This window comes from Pseudophryne corroboree, chromosome 4 (genome assembly GCF_028390025.1).
Source record: "Pseudophryne corroboree isolate aPseCor3 chromosome 4, aPseCor3.hap2, whole genome shotgun sequence".
Lineage (NCBI taxonomy): Eukaryota > Metazoa > Chordata > Amphibia > Anura > Myobatrachidae > Pseudophryne > Pseudophryne corroboree.
In genome coordinates, this window is record NC_086447.1 from 856,024,112 (window position 1) to 856,045,773 (window position 21,662).

General features: G+C 41.3%; 1 protein-coding gene across 22 annotated transcripts in view; it reads left to right on the top strand.

The window, feature by feature from the left end:
* NRXN1 (neurexin 1) overlaps nt 1-21,662 on the top strand; it is a 1,686,961-nt gene that overhangs the window by 1,296,561 nt on the left and 368,738 nt on the right. For all 22 annotated transcript variants that reach the window (XM_063918664.1, XM_063918680.1, XM_063918665.1 and 19 more), the window contains one exon: nt 5,258-5,439. In XM_063918664.1, coding sequence (XP_063774734.1) covers nt 5,258-5,439 — 182 coding nt within the window. The remainder of the gene's footprint in view (nt 1-5,257; nt 5,440-21,662) is intronic.

The window sequence follows — 21,662 nt, forward strand, 5'->3', positions numbered from 1 at the left end:
TGCCTGTTTCAGAGTTGCATTCAAGCAGGCATATTACTGTGATAGGGAGATTTATCAAAGCTTGGAGTGAGATAGAGTGGAGAGAGCCAAAGTACCAACCAATCACCTTCTAAGTGCCATATTTCAAACACAGCCTGCGGAATGATAGCTAGGAGCTGGTTTGCACAGATGTAGCAGCTCTCATTGTTTCTGAGGTGCGTACACCTGTGCACACGCATTGTGGCAATGACTAGGTATGTCCAGCTGTGACTATTTGCGCCCATGATCGCACAATGAAAAGTATATGGGTAGTGGGTGCGAATACACATATGTACCCATGAACGTGCACGCTACTCACAGCAAAAAAATACCAGGTGTGAATAGCTGAAGAATGGATGAAAGCGGCTACAACTGCACTTTTCTCTCTTCAAGCTTTGATTAATCTCCCCCTGAGCCACCTATACTTGCTCATAGTTGCATATGCCTGGCAAGGGTGCATGTACAGCTTAAAAGTGTTAACAATTTCTATTATTTCACGATCAGCGATTGTTGCCCTGTGTATCATTTTGTTGTAATCCCTTGTAGAGAATTAGACATCATTTAAAAAGCTGCTTGTATGTACAATGTAGTCATTTAAACTTTTGTTCAACAGGGGCAAATGTCTTCTTAATTTCAGCTGATGCATCCATTTCAGTAGTCACTGTGTTATTAACAGCTGAACCTGTATATACCTCCAATCAAGATATTCTAAAAGCTTTTAAAAGATACAGATTTCTTTCTGATGAATCCTGCTTTAGCACGCAATATGTATTGTAAAATTAAATCTCATTAAATACTGTAAAAATCTTCATCTATAGCCTCAAATTAAAGGGTGTGCATTTCTTAGAGTATAGAGGCTTTGTATCACTAATTGAAACTCATTGCCAGAAAAGGTAGCTCTGATCAGGTGCCCCAATATTACATTTTGTACCTTGGGAGCTAGTACTTATGGATCCGTTGGGTTTATCATAATTTCAAGTCTCTTGGCTCTGTGCCCGGTTTCTCCTTTCTACTTTGAAACGCGTGGTGTATGAGCTGACTGCTAATGGTCAAGTAATTATTATCAGGCGCACCTTTTAATGAAAATTGCTGCTAACATTACAGCCTAAAGAATGTAACCCAGCAACACACAACAATACATTATTATATGCCCTCATTTTAAATAAATGTGAGATGCTCTCCCTTACGCTGCCTGGTTTTCTCTCTCTCTCTCTCTCTCTCTCTCTCTCTCTCTTTCTCTCTTCCCTCCTCTCTCTCTTCAGCACCCCCCCCACCCCACACACACACACACACACACACACACACACACACACACACACACACACACACACACACACACACACACACACACACACACACTTTTTGTAATAACCTCTCTTCCTCTTTTACTGCAGTAAATGAACCTCTTTTTTACCAGCACTGGGTTTTTATATCGAGATTATGTTGGTACTACTTTTTTCAAATTTTACCTATACTATTGTATTGTTTGGGGCATCTTCACCTTTTCTCTTTTGAAAATTTTTTTTTTTTTCCTTTCTGTATGTGCCCTGTGCTTCCCTGTGTGCTTATTTTACTTTCTTATACATTTTTGGTTGTGGGCAGTGTTGTAATATACAGTAGTTATAGAGCCATTATTGTGATGAGTAAATATGGGAAATAACAGAGTTATTTGGAGACTGTAGGGTAAATTTAATAAGGTCCGAATCGCAGGAGGTGCGAGACTTTGGAAAAGAATGCCTGTAAAGTGGCAATCACTTACAAGGAAAAATTTATTTGTTTTTGCCTTGTAAATGATTGCCACTTTAAAAATACAGGCATTCTTGTACAAAGTCCCACACTCCTGGCAACTTGAACCCTATTCCATTGACCAATGTATGTAATTGTGGGTTATGGTGGAACCCTCAGGAAGTGGTATCACTGACAATAGTGAGAGGGTTTGGAGTTCATATAAATTGTCAATATTTTTCTGACGCTCCCCACCTTTATATTATTTTATATATATATATATATATATATATATACAGTGTTGCTGCGATGCATACACCTGCTATTCTGTTCAGTTCAATGGGAGGCATGTCAATCATTTTTAACAAGATTTGTATTAACAAACTGTTTACCAAAGCTGTCACCGGTTCTACTGAATAATCAGCTCAGAATTCCGGCTTTGACCATTAGCAAATACTAGTTATTTTTATAGGATACTGCTTTGGTACTATCTCTTATCAAAATATTTGATAGAAATGGGCTCACCTTTGTCACAAGTGTTGGCAAGAGGAGAGTTCCTCCCTTTACACCCACTGTCTTAAATTATTTGGACATCGTTCCTCTTCTAGTTACCCCTATCATGTCTACCTCAATTCTTTCCCATATCAGTACTATAAACTGAGCTATTGGGGCACTGCCTTTGACAGATGGGAAACACAACAGCTATCAGTACAGGAGATAGGACTGAGCGACACATTCATAGAGGCCAGCCTGGAGGCATGTAGTGAATCAGAAGCCTGATTGGGCAGTGGTGGAGACCCTACAGTCAGAGGTCTTACACTATGCCTATTGACAAATGCAACATGACTCAAGTCAGGTGATGGTTTGTGTCCCAGGGAAAGCATATCAACCAAAGTGCCTGAGGGCGACCAGATAAAGGGATGAGGGCAGTACCCCAAAAGTTGAAATATCCTTTAGTAAGATGGTGAAAATAACAGAAATGGGGTGAACATACAGCCAACCTTAATTTTAACATCTGCATTGTGTATATCAGATTAATGAGACTCTGGGGTTTGGTCCATCTAATATATGCACAGCCTGCTACGTGACACCGTTTTTCATGAAGAATAGGTTTCTTCAGGGAATATTGAAGTGGAATAAAAGAAATCAATTGCTCTGGGGATTTCAGAACCTATCACTGTTATTTAAAACAGATAAGGTGTGTGTAACATAGTTAGTGTTTAATAGAGATTGCGTGCCTGTAATATAATATAATGAGAGGGTGTATGTAATATAATACATTGAGAGAAAAGCAATAGATGTAATCAATGCAACACAAAGCAGAAGCTGTACTTCCAGTAACTATTTGTACCGCTACAGATGTAAGCGAAGTTATAAAGGTTCTTGGTTCTATCCATCCCCACGGAACATCAAACAGGATATATTTCTATCTATTGCCATGGCAACTCACTTTAATTGCATGTCATAGCAAAGAGTGGAGAAACAAAATGGAGTGACAAGTGATGTGCTGATGTAGGTTAACTCTGTTTGAAAATAAGGCAGAATGAAGTACAGGAGATGATGCTTTCAGAGAAACCGATGCATTGTATGTAAAGACAATTGATATCGCGTTGTTGAGAATCTGTGGGGTAAAACTGACTTGAAAGTGCCTTTAAAGAAATTGTGTAATGTTGTTTTGAATCTGAAGCTCACATTTACATTTAACAGTAGCAGCGTGTTTATATATGTCCTATTCCTATTGGTTCATCAAAGCAATCTGTGTCTCTATATCCACCCTTATATGTATATCTAAACAAAATGTGCGTATATATATATATATATATATATATATATATATATATATACACTTAGCTTAACATACATCTAAAAAAAATAAAGAGTTGGAAACACAGCATAAAAAAAATAGAAGTAACTGTCCCTGTGTGAAACTATATTGCAGGGCAGACGTGGCATATTTCGGATGAGCAGAGATACTTAAATTTGGAACGGGCATGTTGAAAGGCAAATCTAAATTTGCAGTGTAAAAATTGTGTGCGGGTGACTCAAACTATGGGCATAATTCAGACCTGATCGTAGAAAATTTGTTAGCTAATGAGCAAAACCATGTGCACTGCAAGGGGGGGGGGGGGCAGATATATCATGTGCAGAAACAGTAAGATTTGGGTTGGGTATGTTCAAACTGAAATCTTAATTGCAGTGTAAAAATAAAGCAGCCAGTATTGACCCTGCACAGAAACAATATTTCCCACCCGAATCTAACTCTCTCTGTACGTTATATCTGCCTCACCTGCAGTGCACATGGTTTGCCCAATAGGTAACAAATTTGCTGCTGCGATCAGGTCTGAATTAGGCCCTATGAACAGCCCAGTTACTTAACAGGTGGCGTTGATTTGTTAATACTGTATATAGCAGATACAGCTGTACTCACTGTTATATGTACTGTACACTGGTGCTGGATCGGAGCTTGGACGGAGTGAAGTTTCATACAGCTCACCAGCCAGGTAGCAGTGCAGGATGCTGAAACAGCTTTTTATACAGGTAATCACAGTCTCTCATTGGAGCTAAGCGGAAGATTTCTGTCTCCCAGCATGTCACGCTACACATTCTCAAAATGGCTACTGCACATGCTTAGTATAGATATCGATAGCCACCTTGGGATAGGGCATGAAGCTTCCCTGGAGAACAGGAAGACTGGAGTCTGTGCAGTAGTTCTTAAAAAAAATAAAGCTGTCCAAAATTTGGGGTCTACATGCAAAGGCAGACAATATTTACCCTGCATGCAAAAATAATAAATGTACAGTATTTGCAACCCTTGCATTGCAACATGGTCTGCATAGGTGCAAAGTTACTTGCTTTTCTTTGCTTGGTGACACAATGTCATATCTCATCACTCTGGGTGCAAGTGATGAGATATGACATTGTGTCACCAACCAGGGAGTGTTGGCTCTGTTTAAATGCAACGGTGAGAGAGTGCTGACAGACCTGACTAACACTGTGTGATTGAAACGTCTGGAGGAATATGTTGCCTCTTCAATAAATGAGCATAATGTGTCCTTGTGTTTGGGTACTAGATTAGTATCCTAATTTTGTATTTCATTTTAACTGGATGGACATGAATTGCTGTGACACATTGTATCATTTTTGGCAGTTTTATGTAAGACTATTTCATTACCCAGAAGCACTAATGGAATTTTAATACACAAGTCATGCTAATATATTTATAAACTGCTTTAAATATAGGTGGTAATTTTTTAATGTCATCACTTCAGTGTTCGTTATAAAAACGTGTTATGAAGAGGAATATAACACCCCTACTATAAATTACTGTATATTAATGCCAATTTATAATTTACAATAGGGGCCAAGTTATCACCACATATTAATATGAAAGTTACGTTATATATTGTATTGAATGCATTACAGTATTCCACTTTTTATATTTGCTTTTATGTTTAATAATAGCATTGAACTTTATACATGTATGTTTATATTTCTCTTTTGTTTCCTTTGACAGCTGGAACAACATATATTTTTAGTAAAGGAGGAGGACAAATCACATACACGTGGCCCCCTAATGATCGGCCCAGCACACGAGCAGACAGGCTGGCTATAGGGTTCAGCACAGTACAGAAAGAAGCCGTATTGGTCCGAGTGGACAGCTCTACAGGACTTGGTGACTACCTAGAGCTGCACATTGTAAGTCATAAACATTTTTTTCCCATCTCTTTTGCCGTTCCTAGGGCAGGTGGTGATTTCACATAATAATGCCCGATGTACTATACTGTAGCTATATAACCTTTAAACAACTTTTGTTGTTTTCCTTATCAATGTATTTTACTCTTTTATCTACTGTATATCTTGGTTAACACCATCTAATCACAATAAGTTATATTTAGGTTAATGTATCAAGCAGTGAAGAGCGAAGAATTGGACCAGTGAAGTTGTTCAAAGCAACAGAGGCATCACTAATGGTGGTGACACTCGGTGCGGGGGGTGGATATAGAGAAAACCATGCCTGGGAAAAGGAGGAGTGGCCTCACATGCAAGGGGTGTGGCCTCACATATAGGGGCATGGCCTCGCAGCCCAAACCCATTTTTTGGCACTCCGTGGGTTCCGGATATGCAGGCTGCTCCCGGGAACCAATGAGAGTGCTGTGATGGCTTCTACACAATGACAGGAGCCAGGTGCTGCACATAATGTCACAATGCAGCATCCGGCTCCTGTCACTGAAGAGGAGTCAGCACTTTGGTCTCACCCCCTGGCCAGTGACACCTGGGTGCGCCCCCCCCCCCCCCCGCACCCATGTTGTGATGACACTACATAGCAATCAATCAACATCTTCCTTTTATTATTGTTTTTGGTAAATACTTCCTCAAAGCTCATTGGTTGACATGAGAAATTCCTCCACTCCTCACTGCTTGGCATTTCAGGTTCAACCACTATATTTAATCTCTGAGGCTTTAAATGATGTTGATGTTACTACTATTATTAGCACTTAGATTATTTAGTAATAGTAATATTAGTGGTGGCAGTAATACAACTAGTAGAAATAACAGTTGCAGGATTATAGTACAAATGACTAGCATGTACATATAATGCAATACATATTTCAAGACAAATTATTTACTACGCCATGGGTGGAGATAAAGTGGATGGGGATAAAGCATCAGCCAATCAGCTCCTAACTACAATGTCACATTCTGGGTTTGAAATATGACAGGAGCTGGTTGGCTGGTACGTTACCTCCGTCCACTTTATCTCCGTTGAAGGCTTTGTAAGCAGACACTAATAGGGGTCTATTTACTAAAGCCTTTGATGGAGATAAAGTCAACGGAGATAAAGTACCAGCCAATCCGCTCCTAATTGCCCTGCCACAGACTGTAAATATGTGGTCATGTTCATTGCCTGATGGTTGAACAAATAGTTGATTTATACATTTTCTTGATTGGGTGATGGATTATCCACCTATATAGAATAACACGTACAGTATGTGTACATTAATAAATCAGTCCCTAAATTGTTATTGTTACCGATTTCCTATAATTCTAAACATTCCAGGTTAAAATACTAGGGGTTACTCATAATTAAACACACACAACAGCGGTGTATTCACTTTTGCTATAGTCTAATTTATTGAGTAATTAGTCTGGACTGTGGAAGGTAAAAGGAGCTCCAACCAAAACTTTTATAGGGTACAGTTTGGTTCTACAGTCCCCATAGAACAGGCATGGGGTCTATTTACTAAGCTATGAATGGAGATAAAGTACCAGCCAATCATCTCCTAACTGCCATGTCACAGACTGGGTTTGAAAAATGACAAGAGACGATTTGCTGGTACTTTATCTCCATCCACTTTATCTCCATCCAAGGCTTAGTAAATAGACCCCATAGTTACCAGAGAACAACAAGATACATTATCACTACAGAATACAGTATACAGTTCTACAATGAAAGATCTATAGTACGTGTCTGATTTACAACTGTTATCAACTAAACTACAGCCAGATCTAATAACATTGGCCCTCATTCCGAGTTGATCGGTCGCAAGGCGAATTTAGCAGAGTTACACACGCTAAGCCGCCGCCTACTGGGAGTGTATCTTAGCATCTTAAAATTGCGACCGATGTATTCGCAATATTGCGATCACAAACTACTTAGCAGTTTTAGAGTAGCTCCACACTTACTCTGCCTGTGCGATCAGTTCAGTGCTTGTCGTTCCTGGTTTGACGTCACAAACACACCCAGCGTTCGGCCAACCACTCCCCCGTTTCTCCGGCCACTCCTGCGTTTTTTCCGGAAACGGTAGCGTTTTCAGCCACACGCCCATAAAACGCCGTGTTTCCGCCCAGTAACACCCATTTCCTGTCAATCACATTACGATCGCCGGAGCGATGAAAAAGCCATGAGTAAAAATACTATCTTCATAGCAAAGATAATTGGCGCAGTCGCAGTGCGAATATTGCGCATGCGCACTATGCGGTATTTCACTGCGATGCGATGAAAAATACCGAGCGAACGACTTGGAATGAGGGCCATTAACAATATAGAGAAAAGTCAACGTGGACCATTGCTAGTATTTGGTACTTGTTACACTTTATATTGTCCTTCTGGTATTTTTATTATTATTATTATTATTATTATTATTTTTGTAATTGTACAAGTCAGACTTTGTTCCGTAGCATATCATTTTGCAGAAGTGCACAGTTCCGACAATGCACACTTTATATGCCACTTTTACTTGGCATGTCCATGTTATACCATTCCACACCTTGTTTGCAAATTTGCATTTAAGTATATGTTAGCTATATAAAGCTAGCACCATTTTGTAATTAATGTAGTTTTGTGGTTGGTGACTGGCAACATTTAAGGTAAAATTCAACTAGCGAAATAAACAAAATTTGCCAGCTTATTGTGGAATGAGAAAAATATTCTGAATAGTTCACAAAATTTCATTCTCATCTTTGCCTTCTCAATATATCGATTTTTTAACATTTTTATTATTTAGTGTAAAAACTCCCATGAGCAAAAGTAGAAAAAAATAGATTTATTTTATGTTGTAATCCTACAGGACAACTTAGAGATTTTACTGCTGTAAATTTTTAGAACATTATTTGTTTATTTTCCAATCTGCCTGCCTTTGATGGTTTGGTACACTTTTATTTTTCCTAAAAGAGAATCTGATGTCGGTCCCTTGGATAATATTACAACATATAATAAAAGCAGTTTGCTTTAAACCTGGTCTAGGAAAGTAAATACCACATATTTTACAATTTCTATTTCCCAAGAAAGGTTTCACAAAGAAGATAAATAATAGGTAAGTACTTGGGCAAATTCTCTATACAGCTGTCCTAATATTGAATATGGTCTCGGAACAAAATTGTGTAGGTATAGGATCATGTAAGACGTACTTTCTGTACTGTCGTTACATATTGTGATGAAAATAATTTTCTAAATCAATGAATGTTCTGTATATTTTATGTGAGGATTGCCTAAAACACTTCGAATTTCCTACAATTAAGCAAGACTGGAATCAAAACTAGGCCGACTGGGTAATGTAAAATAGCATTAAATATTAAAACTACAAAAACAATCGGTCCACACTCTAGTAAAGAAAACAAAACAGAAATAGCTGGGGTAGCTAATGAAACGAAGCCCAAGGACACAAAGTGCAAGAAATCAATAAAGGGGTAGCATTCACCAGTCTTGAAAAAAATCAGGTTATTTAGGTAGAAGCCATAGTACAATATATCAAGATACTGTATGACTTTTTCAAAAGTCCAGCACTGAACCAGCAAAGTACAGTATACAGCATACCAAGGTGCCTTCCTAAAGCAGTACATACAAAACTTCAATGTCCCCCAAGGCGCACTCATTGGATTTGTAGTGAAGAACTGCATTTATATTCAAGCTGATTCAAAACAGTTAATTCAAAGCAGTACATCATTATTGGAACTTATATCTGGATATTGTTTTATACGTGTACAGTATATATGTTCTCAAACACATTCTATTCTATCCTATAATAATATATATTCTCACACATTCCCACACACACCCCGACCCGGGTGTCGCCATGGTGGTGGTGTTGGGATCCTTTAACCCTCTAGCTACACATACCAACTTATACCTCCAGAACCATCCCTTACATTCTCTACATTTGAGGTGCATGCGATATGCCTCTACCAACCTATTAATCTGCAAGTTGCTGTCATTTACCGTCCACCTGGCATTTCCTCCAAATTCCTCGACAACTTTGCTTCCTGGCTACCTCACTTCCTCTCTTCTGATATTCCCTCCATTATCCTAGGTGATTTCAACATCCCTATTGATAACCCCACAAAATCACCTGCCTCTAGACTCCTTAATCTCACCTCTTCACTTGGTCTCTCCCAGTGTACCACCTCACCCTCCCATGTGTACGGGAGCTCGCTGGATCTGGTTTTCACTCACCGCTGCAATATTTCTGATTTCTCCAATTCCCCTTTTCCCCTCTCTGACCACCACCTTCTCTCTTTCAACTTATCTATCTCTGCTTCCCCATCTCTCCCTCCTAAGGCTACCATCACTAAGCGTAACATTAAGGCTATTGACACCTCATCCCTATCCTCCCTGTTCGACTCACTTCTCTCTCCTCTTCTCTCTCTCACATGCCCTAAACAAGCCACATCCCTATACAATGCATCTCTTACTTCTGCTCTTGACTCTTGCTCCACCAACCACTATTCACCCTCGCAGATCAACATCTCAACCCTGGCACACTAAATGCAACAGATATCTACAAAAATGCTCATGTACTGCCGAGCGACAGTGGAGGAAATCACGCTCTTAGGCAGACTTCCTTCATTTCAAATTTATGCTCTCATCCTTCAGTGCTGCCCATTCCCTCGCTAAACAATCATACTTCAAAAAATTCTCATGTCTACCCAGTCTTCCAAACCCCAGCACCTCTTTGCCACTGTTAACTCCCCCTCTGCCCACCACCACCTCCTCTCCCTTCCTCATTGTTTGTTCTTGACTTTGCCACTTATTTCACATCCAGGATTGACTCCATACGTCAGGACATCACATCCCACCAGAGCAGCAACCAGCCACCACCCATCCCTTGCCACCCCTCCCCTTCCCTCTCACCAACTCTGACATCTTTCTCCCATGTATCTGGTGAGGAAGTCATGGCCCTCACTTGTTCCACCCCCCCACCACCTCCCAACTTGACCCTATACCCTCCCACCTCTACTGCTACCTCTCTCCTTCTGCCTGTTCCCATCTTGCCCACCTTCTTAATCTCTCCCTCTCACCAGGCACGGTCCTCTCTGCCTTCAAGCATGCTGTTGTCTACCCTATTATTAAAAAATCTACCCTTGATCCAAACACCCTCTCCAACTATCGACCCATCTCTCTCCTCCCTTTTGCCTCCAAACTCCTTGAGCATATTGTCTATAATCGCCTCACTGCCTTTCTTTCCTCACACTCACTGCTTGACCCATTCCAGTCTGGTTTTCATTCTCTTTACTCCACTGAAACTGCCCTTACAAAAGTCTACAATGACCTCCATACAGCCAAATCTAAGGGACACTACTCTCTGCTTATTCTTCTTGACCTCTCTGCTGCTTTTGACACTGGACCACCATCTCCTTCTGCACCTCCTTCACTCTCTTAGTCTGCATGATACTGCCCTCTCCTGGCTGTCCTTCTTCCTCTCTGATCGTTCCTTCTCTGTCTCCTCTCATGGCACTACCTCCCCCCCCACTTTCATTCCACTAACTGTTGGTGTCCCCCAAAGCTCTGTTCTTGGTCCTCTCCTTTTCTCTCTCTATACGTCCTCTTTAGGTGAACTCATTAGTTCTTTTAACTTCCAATATCACCTCCATGTTGATGACACTCAAATCTACCTTTTCTCCCCTGATCTCTCCCCGGCTCTCCTCACTCGTATCTCCAACTGTCTCTCTGCTATCTCTTCCTGGATGTCCCAGTGCTTTCTTAAACTCAACATATCTTCCCACCCTCCCGCACAACCTCATCTCCCACAATCTCATTATCCATTGATGGCACGACTATCTCTTCTAGCCCCCAAGTATGCTGTATTGGTATAATACTTGACTCCTCCCTCTCCTTCAAACCACACATTCAGCACCTCTCACAAACTTGTCATTTTCATCTCAAAAACATTTCCAGGATCAGACCCTTTCTCTCCCAGGATGCTACCAAGACCATTATTCACTCACTGATTATTTCCAGACTGGATTACTGTAATCTCCTCCTCACTGGCCTCCCTGACAATTACCTCTCTCCACTCCAATCTTTCCTCAATGCTGCAGCCCGGCTCATCTTCCTCGCCAAACGCACTACAGCCACCTCCCCTCTTCTACAAGCCCTTCACTGGCTTCCCTTCCCTTTCAGAATCCAATTCAAACTTCTCACAATCACTTACAAAGCACTCACCAACTCCTCTCCCATTTACATCTCTGACCTTATCTCCCTTTACTCTCCCACCTGTCCTCTTTGCTCTGCTAATGCACGCCGACTCTCCTGTCTTCTGATTACTTCCCCCCACTCCTATCTCCAAGATTTTTCACGTGCTGCTCCCTTTCTCTGGAATTCTTTACCTCTCCCCCACAGACTCTCCACCTCCCTACAGAACTTCAAATGGGCTCTTAAGACCCACTTCTTTACCAAACCCAGCCAAATCTCATCCTAACACTCTGTCCCATGCTTGGTCTACCCCATCTGTGTCACCCCTGTCTGTTTGCCCCTCCCCTTTAGAATGTAAGATCTCATAAGTAGGGCCCTCTTCCCTCATGTGCTTATCCTTTTCTTTCTTTAATAATCCTCAACTGCCCAAATCCTGCAGTTTTTTTGGCCACCTTGAAACTTATCTCTATGTCGTCTTCTGGTGTAGTTTATGCTTAGTTACCCTGTTCTTGTCATATATTGTCTTCAACTGTAAGTCACTGTTTTCCTGTTTTGATTATGTGCATATGTACTCTGCAATTTGGCGCAGCGGAACCCTTGTGGCACCATATAAATAAAGGATAATAATAATAAATATATATGTATATATATATATATATATATATATATATATATACATACACACTTTTTCTTACTCGTGTGGGAATGTTGCTTGCATTACAATATATGCTTATTTTGAATTGCAACTCAAAGTTTGGTGTGCTGTTTTTCTCCATTCCTCCTTGCTGGAGTATGGATTACAAATTGGACTATATAAACATATATAAATGTATCAACACTTACCCCATCCATCCGCACAAAGCAGGGACCTACACTCAATCACTTGTATGCATAAGATTGATGAAAGATTTATTGAATGAACAGCAGGGATCACACTTGCACTTGCCATGATATTGTGAACATGCTTATGCTTACAAGTGGGTGCTGGTCTCTGCTATGTCCGGATGGATAGGGTAAGTGTTGATATAGCAGGTATGATTTATGGACCCTGCACCTTATGTTGGATTTAAAAGAGTACTGCCTCTCATTACTATGTGTATACACATATATATATATATATATATATATATATATATATATGCAGCACTATATACAATACACTGTCTCCTATACTGCATGCACTCTAGGCACTAGGACCTAGAGTCTGTAGGGGTTCCACCTCCAACCTGATGCTACTTCACAAGTTCAAACTGCAGCCATTGTCACCAGGGCTGCCATCATAAATTGTGGGGCCCGGGACTGACAAAATATACAGGGCCTTCCTCCCAAGAAAAAGATTCTGCCACACCGCTGCACCCCTATGTAATGTCATACATTGTGACGTTACATAAAGGTGTGTTGCAATCCTACATGAATGTTCACAGAAAGCTGATATGCCGGAAAGGAAAATCAGCCTGTTGCAGCTCTCCTGGTATTGTTGGTTGGAGCCAGGGGTGGAGCCCATCTCTGTAAGGGCTTGGGACACCAGTCCCCACAGTCCACCCCCCTGATGACTTCCCTGATTGTTACAAGTGCAGTACTTAGCTCCTGAGGTGAGGCACCCTGATACCTGCTACTGTATTTGTTACCACTGCTGTTAACCCCTGCATTACCACTGTATTTCTGCATTAACCCTGAGCCTGAGGACCTGCTGTTTACCAATAAACCCAGCATCAAGGTTACAAACTCTTTATGTGGCCTAACAGTCACTTTCCCATCCACCTATTGTGACCACCATCCCAATAGGCTATATCCATATATTTAACCAAAGCAATCTTGAGATATCCTGCGTAAAATAAACACCTACAGTATGTAAAAATGTAAACTAAGTCTACCTCATATATATCCTTTACAAAAGCTAAATGTTAAGCAACCCGAGAGTTAATCTTGTAGTCAACTCAAATGTGAGTATTAATTCTAGCCTAAATCCTACTGATCACTTGGGGTCAGGATCTAAAACTGTCCCAGATCTCAGAAGATCATTGATTTTGCCAGCCTTAAATTCTAATAATGTAACAAATCCTAACACAGAATATGTTGTACAAAGTGGTGTTGACTTGACCTAGTCAGATGTTTCCCTCATGTTCTGCAAATTGCTTTGAAGCTGGATAGTTTGACCGCTGCCCTACCCATAGTAATGTAAAACAGAGGCCATGCTCCTATCCATAAATGTGACACAAAACCAATATTACAGTACAAACATTAACACAATACAATGTGTATACAACGCAATAAAAAAAAATATGGAAAATTACTATAAAGACACATGCCCTGTTAATATGTGGTATGTTTGTAAAGTGACAGCATGAATAACAGTTGTGATATCGGAGTCAAACCCTTGATGCTTGATCTGCTGTATGACATGTCTTATAAATGAGTTTTCTATTAAGCAAGTCTTTGCAAAGAATGCTTCGGTGCTAGTTTGTTGTAGAATTTGTGATCCAAGATCACATTTGTTCCTGGAACTCGGCATTAAATTACCGATGCATATAGTAATTCAGTTTTGTGAAAAGAAATGGCTGTGGTTCAAGAAACCCTGCCTCTAGGTCACCTAAGTGTATGCATAAATCAATACAGCAAAAGTAAACAGAGCTTAGATACTGTAGGAAGCTTTAGAAGAACTTTCGGGATTTTTTTTTGCGCATCACAATGTATCTTTAGTAATAAACAATATATGTATTGCATCAAATCAGTGGATGCATTGATTTATCTCACTTCTAATAGTGAGGTATCTAAAAAAAAAAAAAGTTATACACATTGACCATGCAACACTGTATGGATTGGCAGCCTGGCTAATAGGCAGATAAATATACAGTCGCATACTTTACACTGTTCTATGGCCCGTATACCAGCCACTCTCTATGTCATAATTATTTATGCCTTCCCTAATTTCATAACCCAAGCTTGCAAATGCATAATGATCGTTTTATTAAGTGGTTGAAACCTGGTTTATATTCTATCCCCATTTATCAATCCTAGGCAGTATTCTTTCAGTAAGATAATGTTATATTAGCGTATGGAGTGCATCGGTCAGACCAAAGTAATAGCAGATTTGGAGAATAAGTGTTTATATGATTAGGATTAATTTTCGGAGAGCTTTTGGTCCTAATGCAGATTTGGTGGCAAATTTGGGTGTAATTTGCACTCAACAAAGCAACACGTGAAAAGAGTGTATTTACGCCTATATATATATAGAGGTATGCACCTACTGTATATACAGAGGCAAGCACATTGGTAAATGTATGATCCAGCTCAGCACCAGGAATAAATGCACCAATGAGACAATTTTTGGGTAACGTTACTAGACAGGGGGTATGGCCAAGCAAATGGGTATAGGCCCTCATTCCGAGTTGTTCGCTCGGTAATTTTCCCTTGCATCGCAGCGATTTTCCGCTAATTGCGCATGCGCAATGTTCGCACTGCGACTGTGCCAAGTAAATTTGCTAAGAAGTTTGGTATTTTACTCACGGCATTACGAGGTTTTTTCTTCGTTCTGCTGATCGTAATGTGATTGACAGGAAGTGGGTGTTTCTGGGCGGAAACTGGCCGTTTTATGGGAGTGTGTGAAAAAACGCTACCGTTTCTGGGAAAAACGCGGGAGTGGCTGGAGAAACGGAGGAGTGTCTGGGCGAACGCTGGGTGTGTTTGTGACGTCAAACCAGGAACGACAAGCACTGAACTGATCGCACTGGAAGAGTAAGTCTCGAGCTACTCAGAAACTGCACAGAAAAATCTTTTCGCAATATTGCGAATACTTCGTTCGCAATTCTGCTAAGCTAAGATTCACTCCCAGAGGGCGGCGGCTTAGCGTGTGTACTGCTGCGAAAAGCGGCTAGCGAGTGAACAACTCGGAATGAGGGCCATGATTACACCTTCTTTGGAAAACTGTCTGCAAGGCTAGCTCAAGCTCACGCTTGTTCCCCCAGACATGCTCAAGCCCTCTTCCTTCTCAGCACCCCATGTGCATCTTATTTATATCAGCTTAATATCACATACACTTGTGCTCTTGTTTTTATCTCTCTATTGTTTTTAAAAAAAAATATTTTTTGCTAAAACAGGCAACCAAAAAGCATAATATATCCCAGACCATTAAAGAAGTCACCTATCAACATCAGTGGTACACTTGCAAACAGTCAATCACATTGTCCCTGACTATCTGTAAATAATACGGCGTGGCTTGACAAATGTTAGTACCAGCCTATGATAACATTCCCATTTCCTCTCCAATCTCACCCCTTCAGGCATAGATGAGCACAATTGCCAGATTCAATGAAAATCTGCCAGTGCAGACATGCATGCACCAACGACTAAACTAACTTATTAATTATATAAAGCCTAGGGAACAAAGGGGGTCATTCCGAGTTGATCGCTCGCTGGCGTTTTTCACAGCGCAGCAAACAGGTTACTACTGCGCATGCGTATGCACCGCAATGCGCAGGCGCGTCGTATGGGTAAAAAGCGGATTGATGCTGGGCAATGGATTTAACGAAGAATCCATTTGCACAGCCGATTGCAAGGAGATTGACAGGAAGAGGGCGTTTGTGGGTGGCAACTGACCGTTTTCAGGGAGTGTTTGGAATAATGCAGGCGTGGCCAAGCGTTTGCAGGGCGGGTGTCTGACGTCAATTCCGGGACCAAACAGACTGATGTGATCGCAAGTGCTGAGTAAGTCCAGAGCTACTCAGAAACTACAAATGTTTTCGTCCCGCTGGGCTGCACACGCGTTCGCACACTTGCAAAGCGAAAACACACTCCCCCGTGGGCAGCGACTATGCGTTTGCCCGGCTGCTAAAAGTAGCTAGCGAGCGATCAACTCGGAATGACCCCCAAAGACACAAACAAGGTACCATAGTCAAGTATATTTACGTGTGTTACTTTCAAAACGTTTCTCAGGTAACTTTTTATTTTAATAAGTAGATGAAGTGTGCGAATGACATTATAGTGCCCATTCAGGGACATGCCATGAGTCACGTTGGTTTGTCCACCCAACATTCCTCCTTTTCTCATCACTCTACAGACATCCCCAGCACTTCGGAAGGTGCTAGGCTGGGCACTGTCACTCACGGCCGGGGTGCTGTGACTCACTCTGCGGTGCAGCTAATAGCTATTGCAGTAAGGTGATCGAGGGTACAGTGTATGAGCTACTAATTTCTAAATGATACACTGTACCGGCCTGTACCATCTTAACTTGCACCACTGTGCCCATTTTCATTAAAGAATTTCCATTTCCATTAAAGAAATAGTAAATATTCCTCATACTGTACACTCCAATGTTTGTTCTCAACCAAATCGCTAACATACAGTGTATAAATATAAATATATGGATGGGGTAAACAAAATATCAGGCTTGGTCACGTGGTGCAACACAGTTATAGACTATTCTGTGGATTATTGTATTTTCAATTTCTTTAATCCCCATTTTCCTTATCCACAGGGTTTATCTGCATGAATTGCAAGCTCAGATATTTTTTTTTTCTTTTAAACATAAATTCAGGGATGGTTAAAAATGAACAAAGTTGTTATCTTTGAGATTGTACGAGGGAATGCTGAGTTTTTGAACTTACGTATACAAACATATGGTTTGTTTGATAAACCGTGAAAGAAAGAATAAATGTTTTTTAGTTATATATAGATAATATAGGCCAAAGGTGTCTGACTTCACAAGCATTCAGTGAGATTACAGAGCACATACATATTTCACATAGTAAGGTGACTCCCTTGAATAGTAATTTTTATTTCATCCTCCTTACAGTATGTTGACCATATTTTGTACTTATTTGGAGGGAGAAACATCCAAGATTTATTGTCTATCCCAGCATTAAAGCATTTACATTTTGCCACTTGTATTTACTCTTAACGGCACAGTTGTTTTAATAAAACATAAATACATTTTATATATGTACTGCAATGAAAGATTTTATTTTGTTTGCGTCTTCCCTACAGTAGGTGGGCTTTTAATGGCAGAGGTCATACTATACATTTGAGTGGTAGGACCAATAACAATTTACATTCTCTTTAGTAAAATCTTGTGCAACTTTAGGCAGGTGTCCAATTAGCCGTGGTAATTACAGTAGCTAATTGATCCACCCATGAGCTGTCCTATTAGCACCGATGTCGGCACTTATCCCCGATTCATACACGATTATGGCCGCAAAGATGCATAGATAAGCAGCCATCAGTAAAAACAGCCACTGAATCCGGGCTACACTTCAGCACCGCAATTTCCAGATCCAATCCCACCGATCCAAGATGCTGGTCGGTGGGCATCAATGATCAACATTCCAATGGGAAATCAGGGATGTTAGTTAAATTGGCAGGATACCTAAACTATGCAACAAAGGAGTCTCTAATAAATCTCTTGAGGCTCTGTGTGCAGGGCCAAACTGCCCATCTGGCACTTCTGGTAAATGCCAGAAGAGCTGATGGGCTGGTGGGCTGGTTCTGCCATTCAGAGAGCCGGAAGGCCGCGCACAACGCAAACCTCCACGTCTCTGCTGTAGATGCTCCCCCTCCCCCCTGCCCACCTCCATTGGAATCGAGGCATACCGTGAGGTCACGCCCCCTGACTCACGGCACGCACGCACTTACCAGGGGCGAATTCGCCCCCCCAGTCCATCGCTGTCTGTGTGGCTTGTTGCCTGTCATTGGGGCAGAACATGGGGGAGGTGTACTAAGCCCTGGAGAGTCATAAAGTGGCGGGTAATAAATTACCAGCAAGTCGGCTTGTAGCCGTCATGTTACAGTGTGTGTTTCAAAAAGGACAGCTAGGAGCCGACGGGTTTGTAGTTTATCTCTCTCCACTTTATCACTCTACATCTGCAACTCTGAGTTGACTTGGAAAAACATTTGTACTGTTTTTGTTTGTTTTTTATCAAAAGCGAAACAGACGTGATGACCTTTTTTTGCCCCCAACCCATTATGCATTGGGTTGCGTGTTGCAGAGAACTTACATAGAAATATCACAATTTGTGAGAAACAACATAGCGGTAGTGAAATCACACTCCATATTATGCAATATCATGCAGCAACACAAGCCACAACACAAAGAAAATAAGTGTGATGGCATGTTGTCAGAGTAACATATACTTAGCAGAGAGGAAGGAAAAATAATGGATACCAGAATTCATATAAAGTGCTCAAGCAATATTTATAAGAGGAGCAGCAGGGAGGTACACAGTAAAGCTTAGCATTTGTTAATTACTATTAACCTTCAAAAGATTGCTGAAATACAAAAGCAATGAATAAAATGGCCATAAAATATAAAAAGGTAATTCAACAGCATTGCTGTACTGTAAGACATGTCCTTGTGGAGCTGTGGCTGCTGTGGGGAAGATAAGTATAGCATGTAGCCAGCTATCCACAGGGGCCTGCACTAAGACGCTAAGCAGTTAAGTTCAGGACGTTGCAGGTTGTGAATAACACAATTTTTATGGAAGTGGATAAAAAGTGATCCAACGGGAAACAGGACTGTGGTGTAACTTCATTCATACGTAGCGTCATCATTCATAACAAGACAATGAGCAAAGACAAATAACCTGAACAGTGATGGATCTACTGCGTTCTGTGATCACATATTGTGGAGGTACAGCGCTCTACAATGGCAACAAGAGTCAGAAATATTTAGATATACAGTATATACCCTCCAAAAGTCCTGCACTAGAGAAGCTCAGAATTATCCCAATTACATAATAACTGATGCAATATCCTAAAGTGCAATATGAAACAAAAATATGCAACAAAGTAATAAAACAGTACTTAGGTTATTAGAAATGGGAAGGGCTGTAAAAAAATGTAGTTCTGCCAATGCTCAGCTCCCCAACAGCACTGGTCAGCAGCAGAAAGAGTTGGCGAGCCAGTAAGTTATTATTATTATTATTATTATTATTATTACATTTTATTTATAGGGCACCACAAGTGTTTTGCAGCACCGTACAAAGGACAGTACAGTACAGGGAGACAAAACTTAGCATTACAGTAAATAAATAACAAAAATAGAGTACAGGTAACAAAGAGCACCACACATTCTCAGAACATAATACAGCTAATATGTAAGTAGCGAGGGAGTAATCATCATATTACTTGGGGCTGGTAGCCATAGACAGAGATGAGCCTTTACCAGCAGGAGAAAAAGCGGGTAAAGATGGTCGCTGAGTAGAAGAGAGCTGTGAGTGAAATGTGTCGAGAAGTGGGCTTAGACAACAAGAGGAAAGAGGGCCCTGCTCTGAAGAGTTAACAATCTAGTGGAGAGGGGCCACAGACAGATGACATGAGGTGCAAGCAAGCGAGAGGAAGCCTGATGGCAGTATGTAAGCAAAGCAGAGATGTTCAAGGCATGGGGCAGGGGGATGGAGGAGCAGCCTCAGGACTAGGTTATGCATAGGAGGGGTACGCTTTGATGAACAGGTGGCTTTTCAGCACCCATTTGAAGCTTTGCAAGGTCAGGGAGAGTCTGATGGGACGGGGGAGCGCGTTCCACTGAAGGGGTGCAGCACGGGCAAAATCTTGAACTCGTGCATGGGAAGCAGTGACCAGAGCAGAGGAGAGGGGACGATCATTGGCCGACTGTAAGGGGCGGGAGGGAGTATGAAGGGAGATGAGGTTGGAGATGTAGGGAGCAGTGGAATTAGAGATGGCCTTGTATGTGAGGGTGAGGAGTTTGAAGAGGATTCTGTAGGGGAATGGGAGACAGTGTAGATTTTGTCGAAGGGGAGAGGCAGGTGTGGAGCTGCGGGAGAGTTAGATGAGCCTAGCTGCGGAGTTGAGGACAGATTGGAGGGGAGCAAGTTGGTAGTAAGTGAGGCCAGTGAGGAGAACATTGCAGTAGTCGAGTCGTGAGATGACCAGTGAGTGCATGATAAGTTTAGTTGCACTCTGGGTGAGAAATGTTCTGATGCGAGCAATGTTGCATAGCTGGAACCGACAGGATTGCGCCAGAGTTTGGATGTGGGGTGCAAAGGAGAGTGAGGAGTCAAGAGTGACGCCCAGGCAGCGGAGTTGGGGAACAGGGGAGATGATGGTGTTGTTAACAGTGATAGAGATATTGGTAGGGGGTGTTGCTCAGGCTGGGGGAAAGATAATGAGTTTAGTTTTGTCCATGTCGAGTTTCAGAGAGCACTCAGACATCCAGGAGGAGATGGTGGAGAGGCAGCTGGAAACCTGAGAGAGGACAGATGGGGACAGATCAGGAGATGAGAGGTAGAGTTGTGTGTCATCAGCATAGAGGTGATATTGAAAGCCAGAGGAGTTAATGAGTGCTCCCAGGGAAGAGGTGTACAGGGAGAACAGAAAGGGGCCTAGGACAGACCCTAAGGGATACCAACATAAAGGATTGAAAGGTGTGAGGTGGTGCCAGAGGCAGACACAGAGAAGGAGTGGTTAGAAGTTGCCTATCTACGCATGTGTGAGGTGGGTTACCTATAGGCAAATTGGAAGTAGAAGGAATAAAATTAGTCCAATATATTTTTTTTATTAAAAAGATATAATAATAATAATAATCATCATCATCATCTATATATATATATATATATATATATATATACCTGTTGGTGACTCTATCACTAATACCCATGATAAATAAGATTCCCCATAGGTAAGTCTTGCAGGATGTTACTAGTGCAAGTTACCAACTGACATCACCAGGGGGGCTTTAATAATAGGCGGTATCTCTAAATGATATATAGACCCATTAGCTACAGGCAGATCAGTGATAGATAAGATATATATATAACAGGTGTCCCGATGGTCGGGATCCAGGCAGTCGAAATATAGATGCCATAATACCAACACACAGTAACTAAGCCCATATAATGTCTGTCTCCATCGTGTATAGGTAATGGGCAACTTCAGTATTTTCTGATGGCCTTAAAGGTACAAAAATGGGTATCTTTAAGCGTCTTCCTAGGGTCTTCCTAGTGCAAGTAACTAAGGGTCTTCCTAGTGCAAGTAACCCGCTTTTAGGAAGGTGAATAAA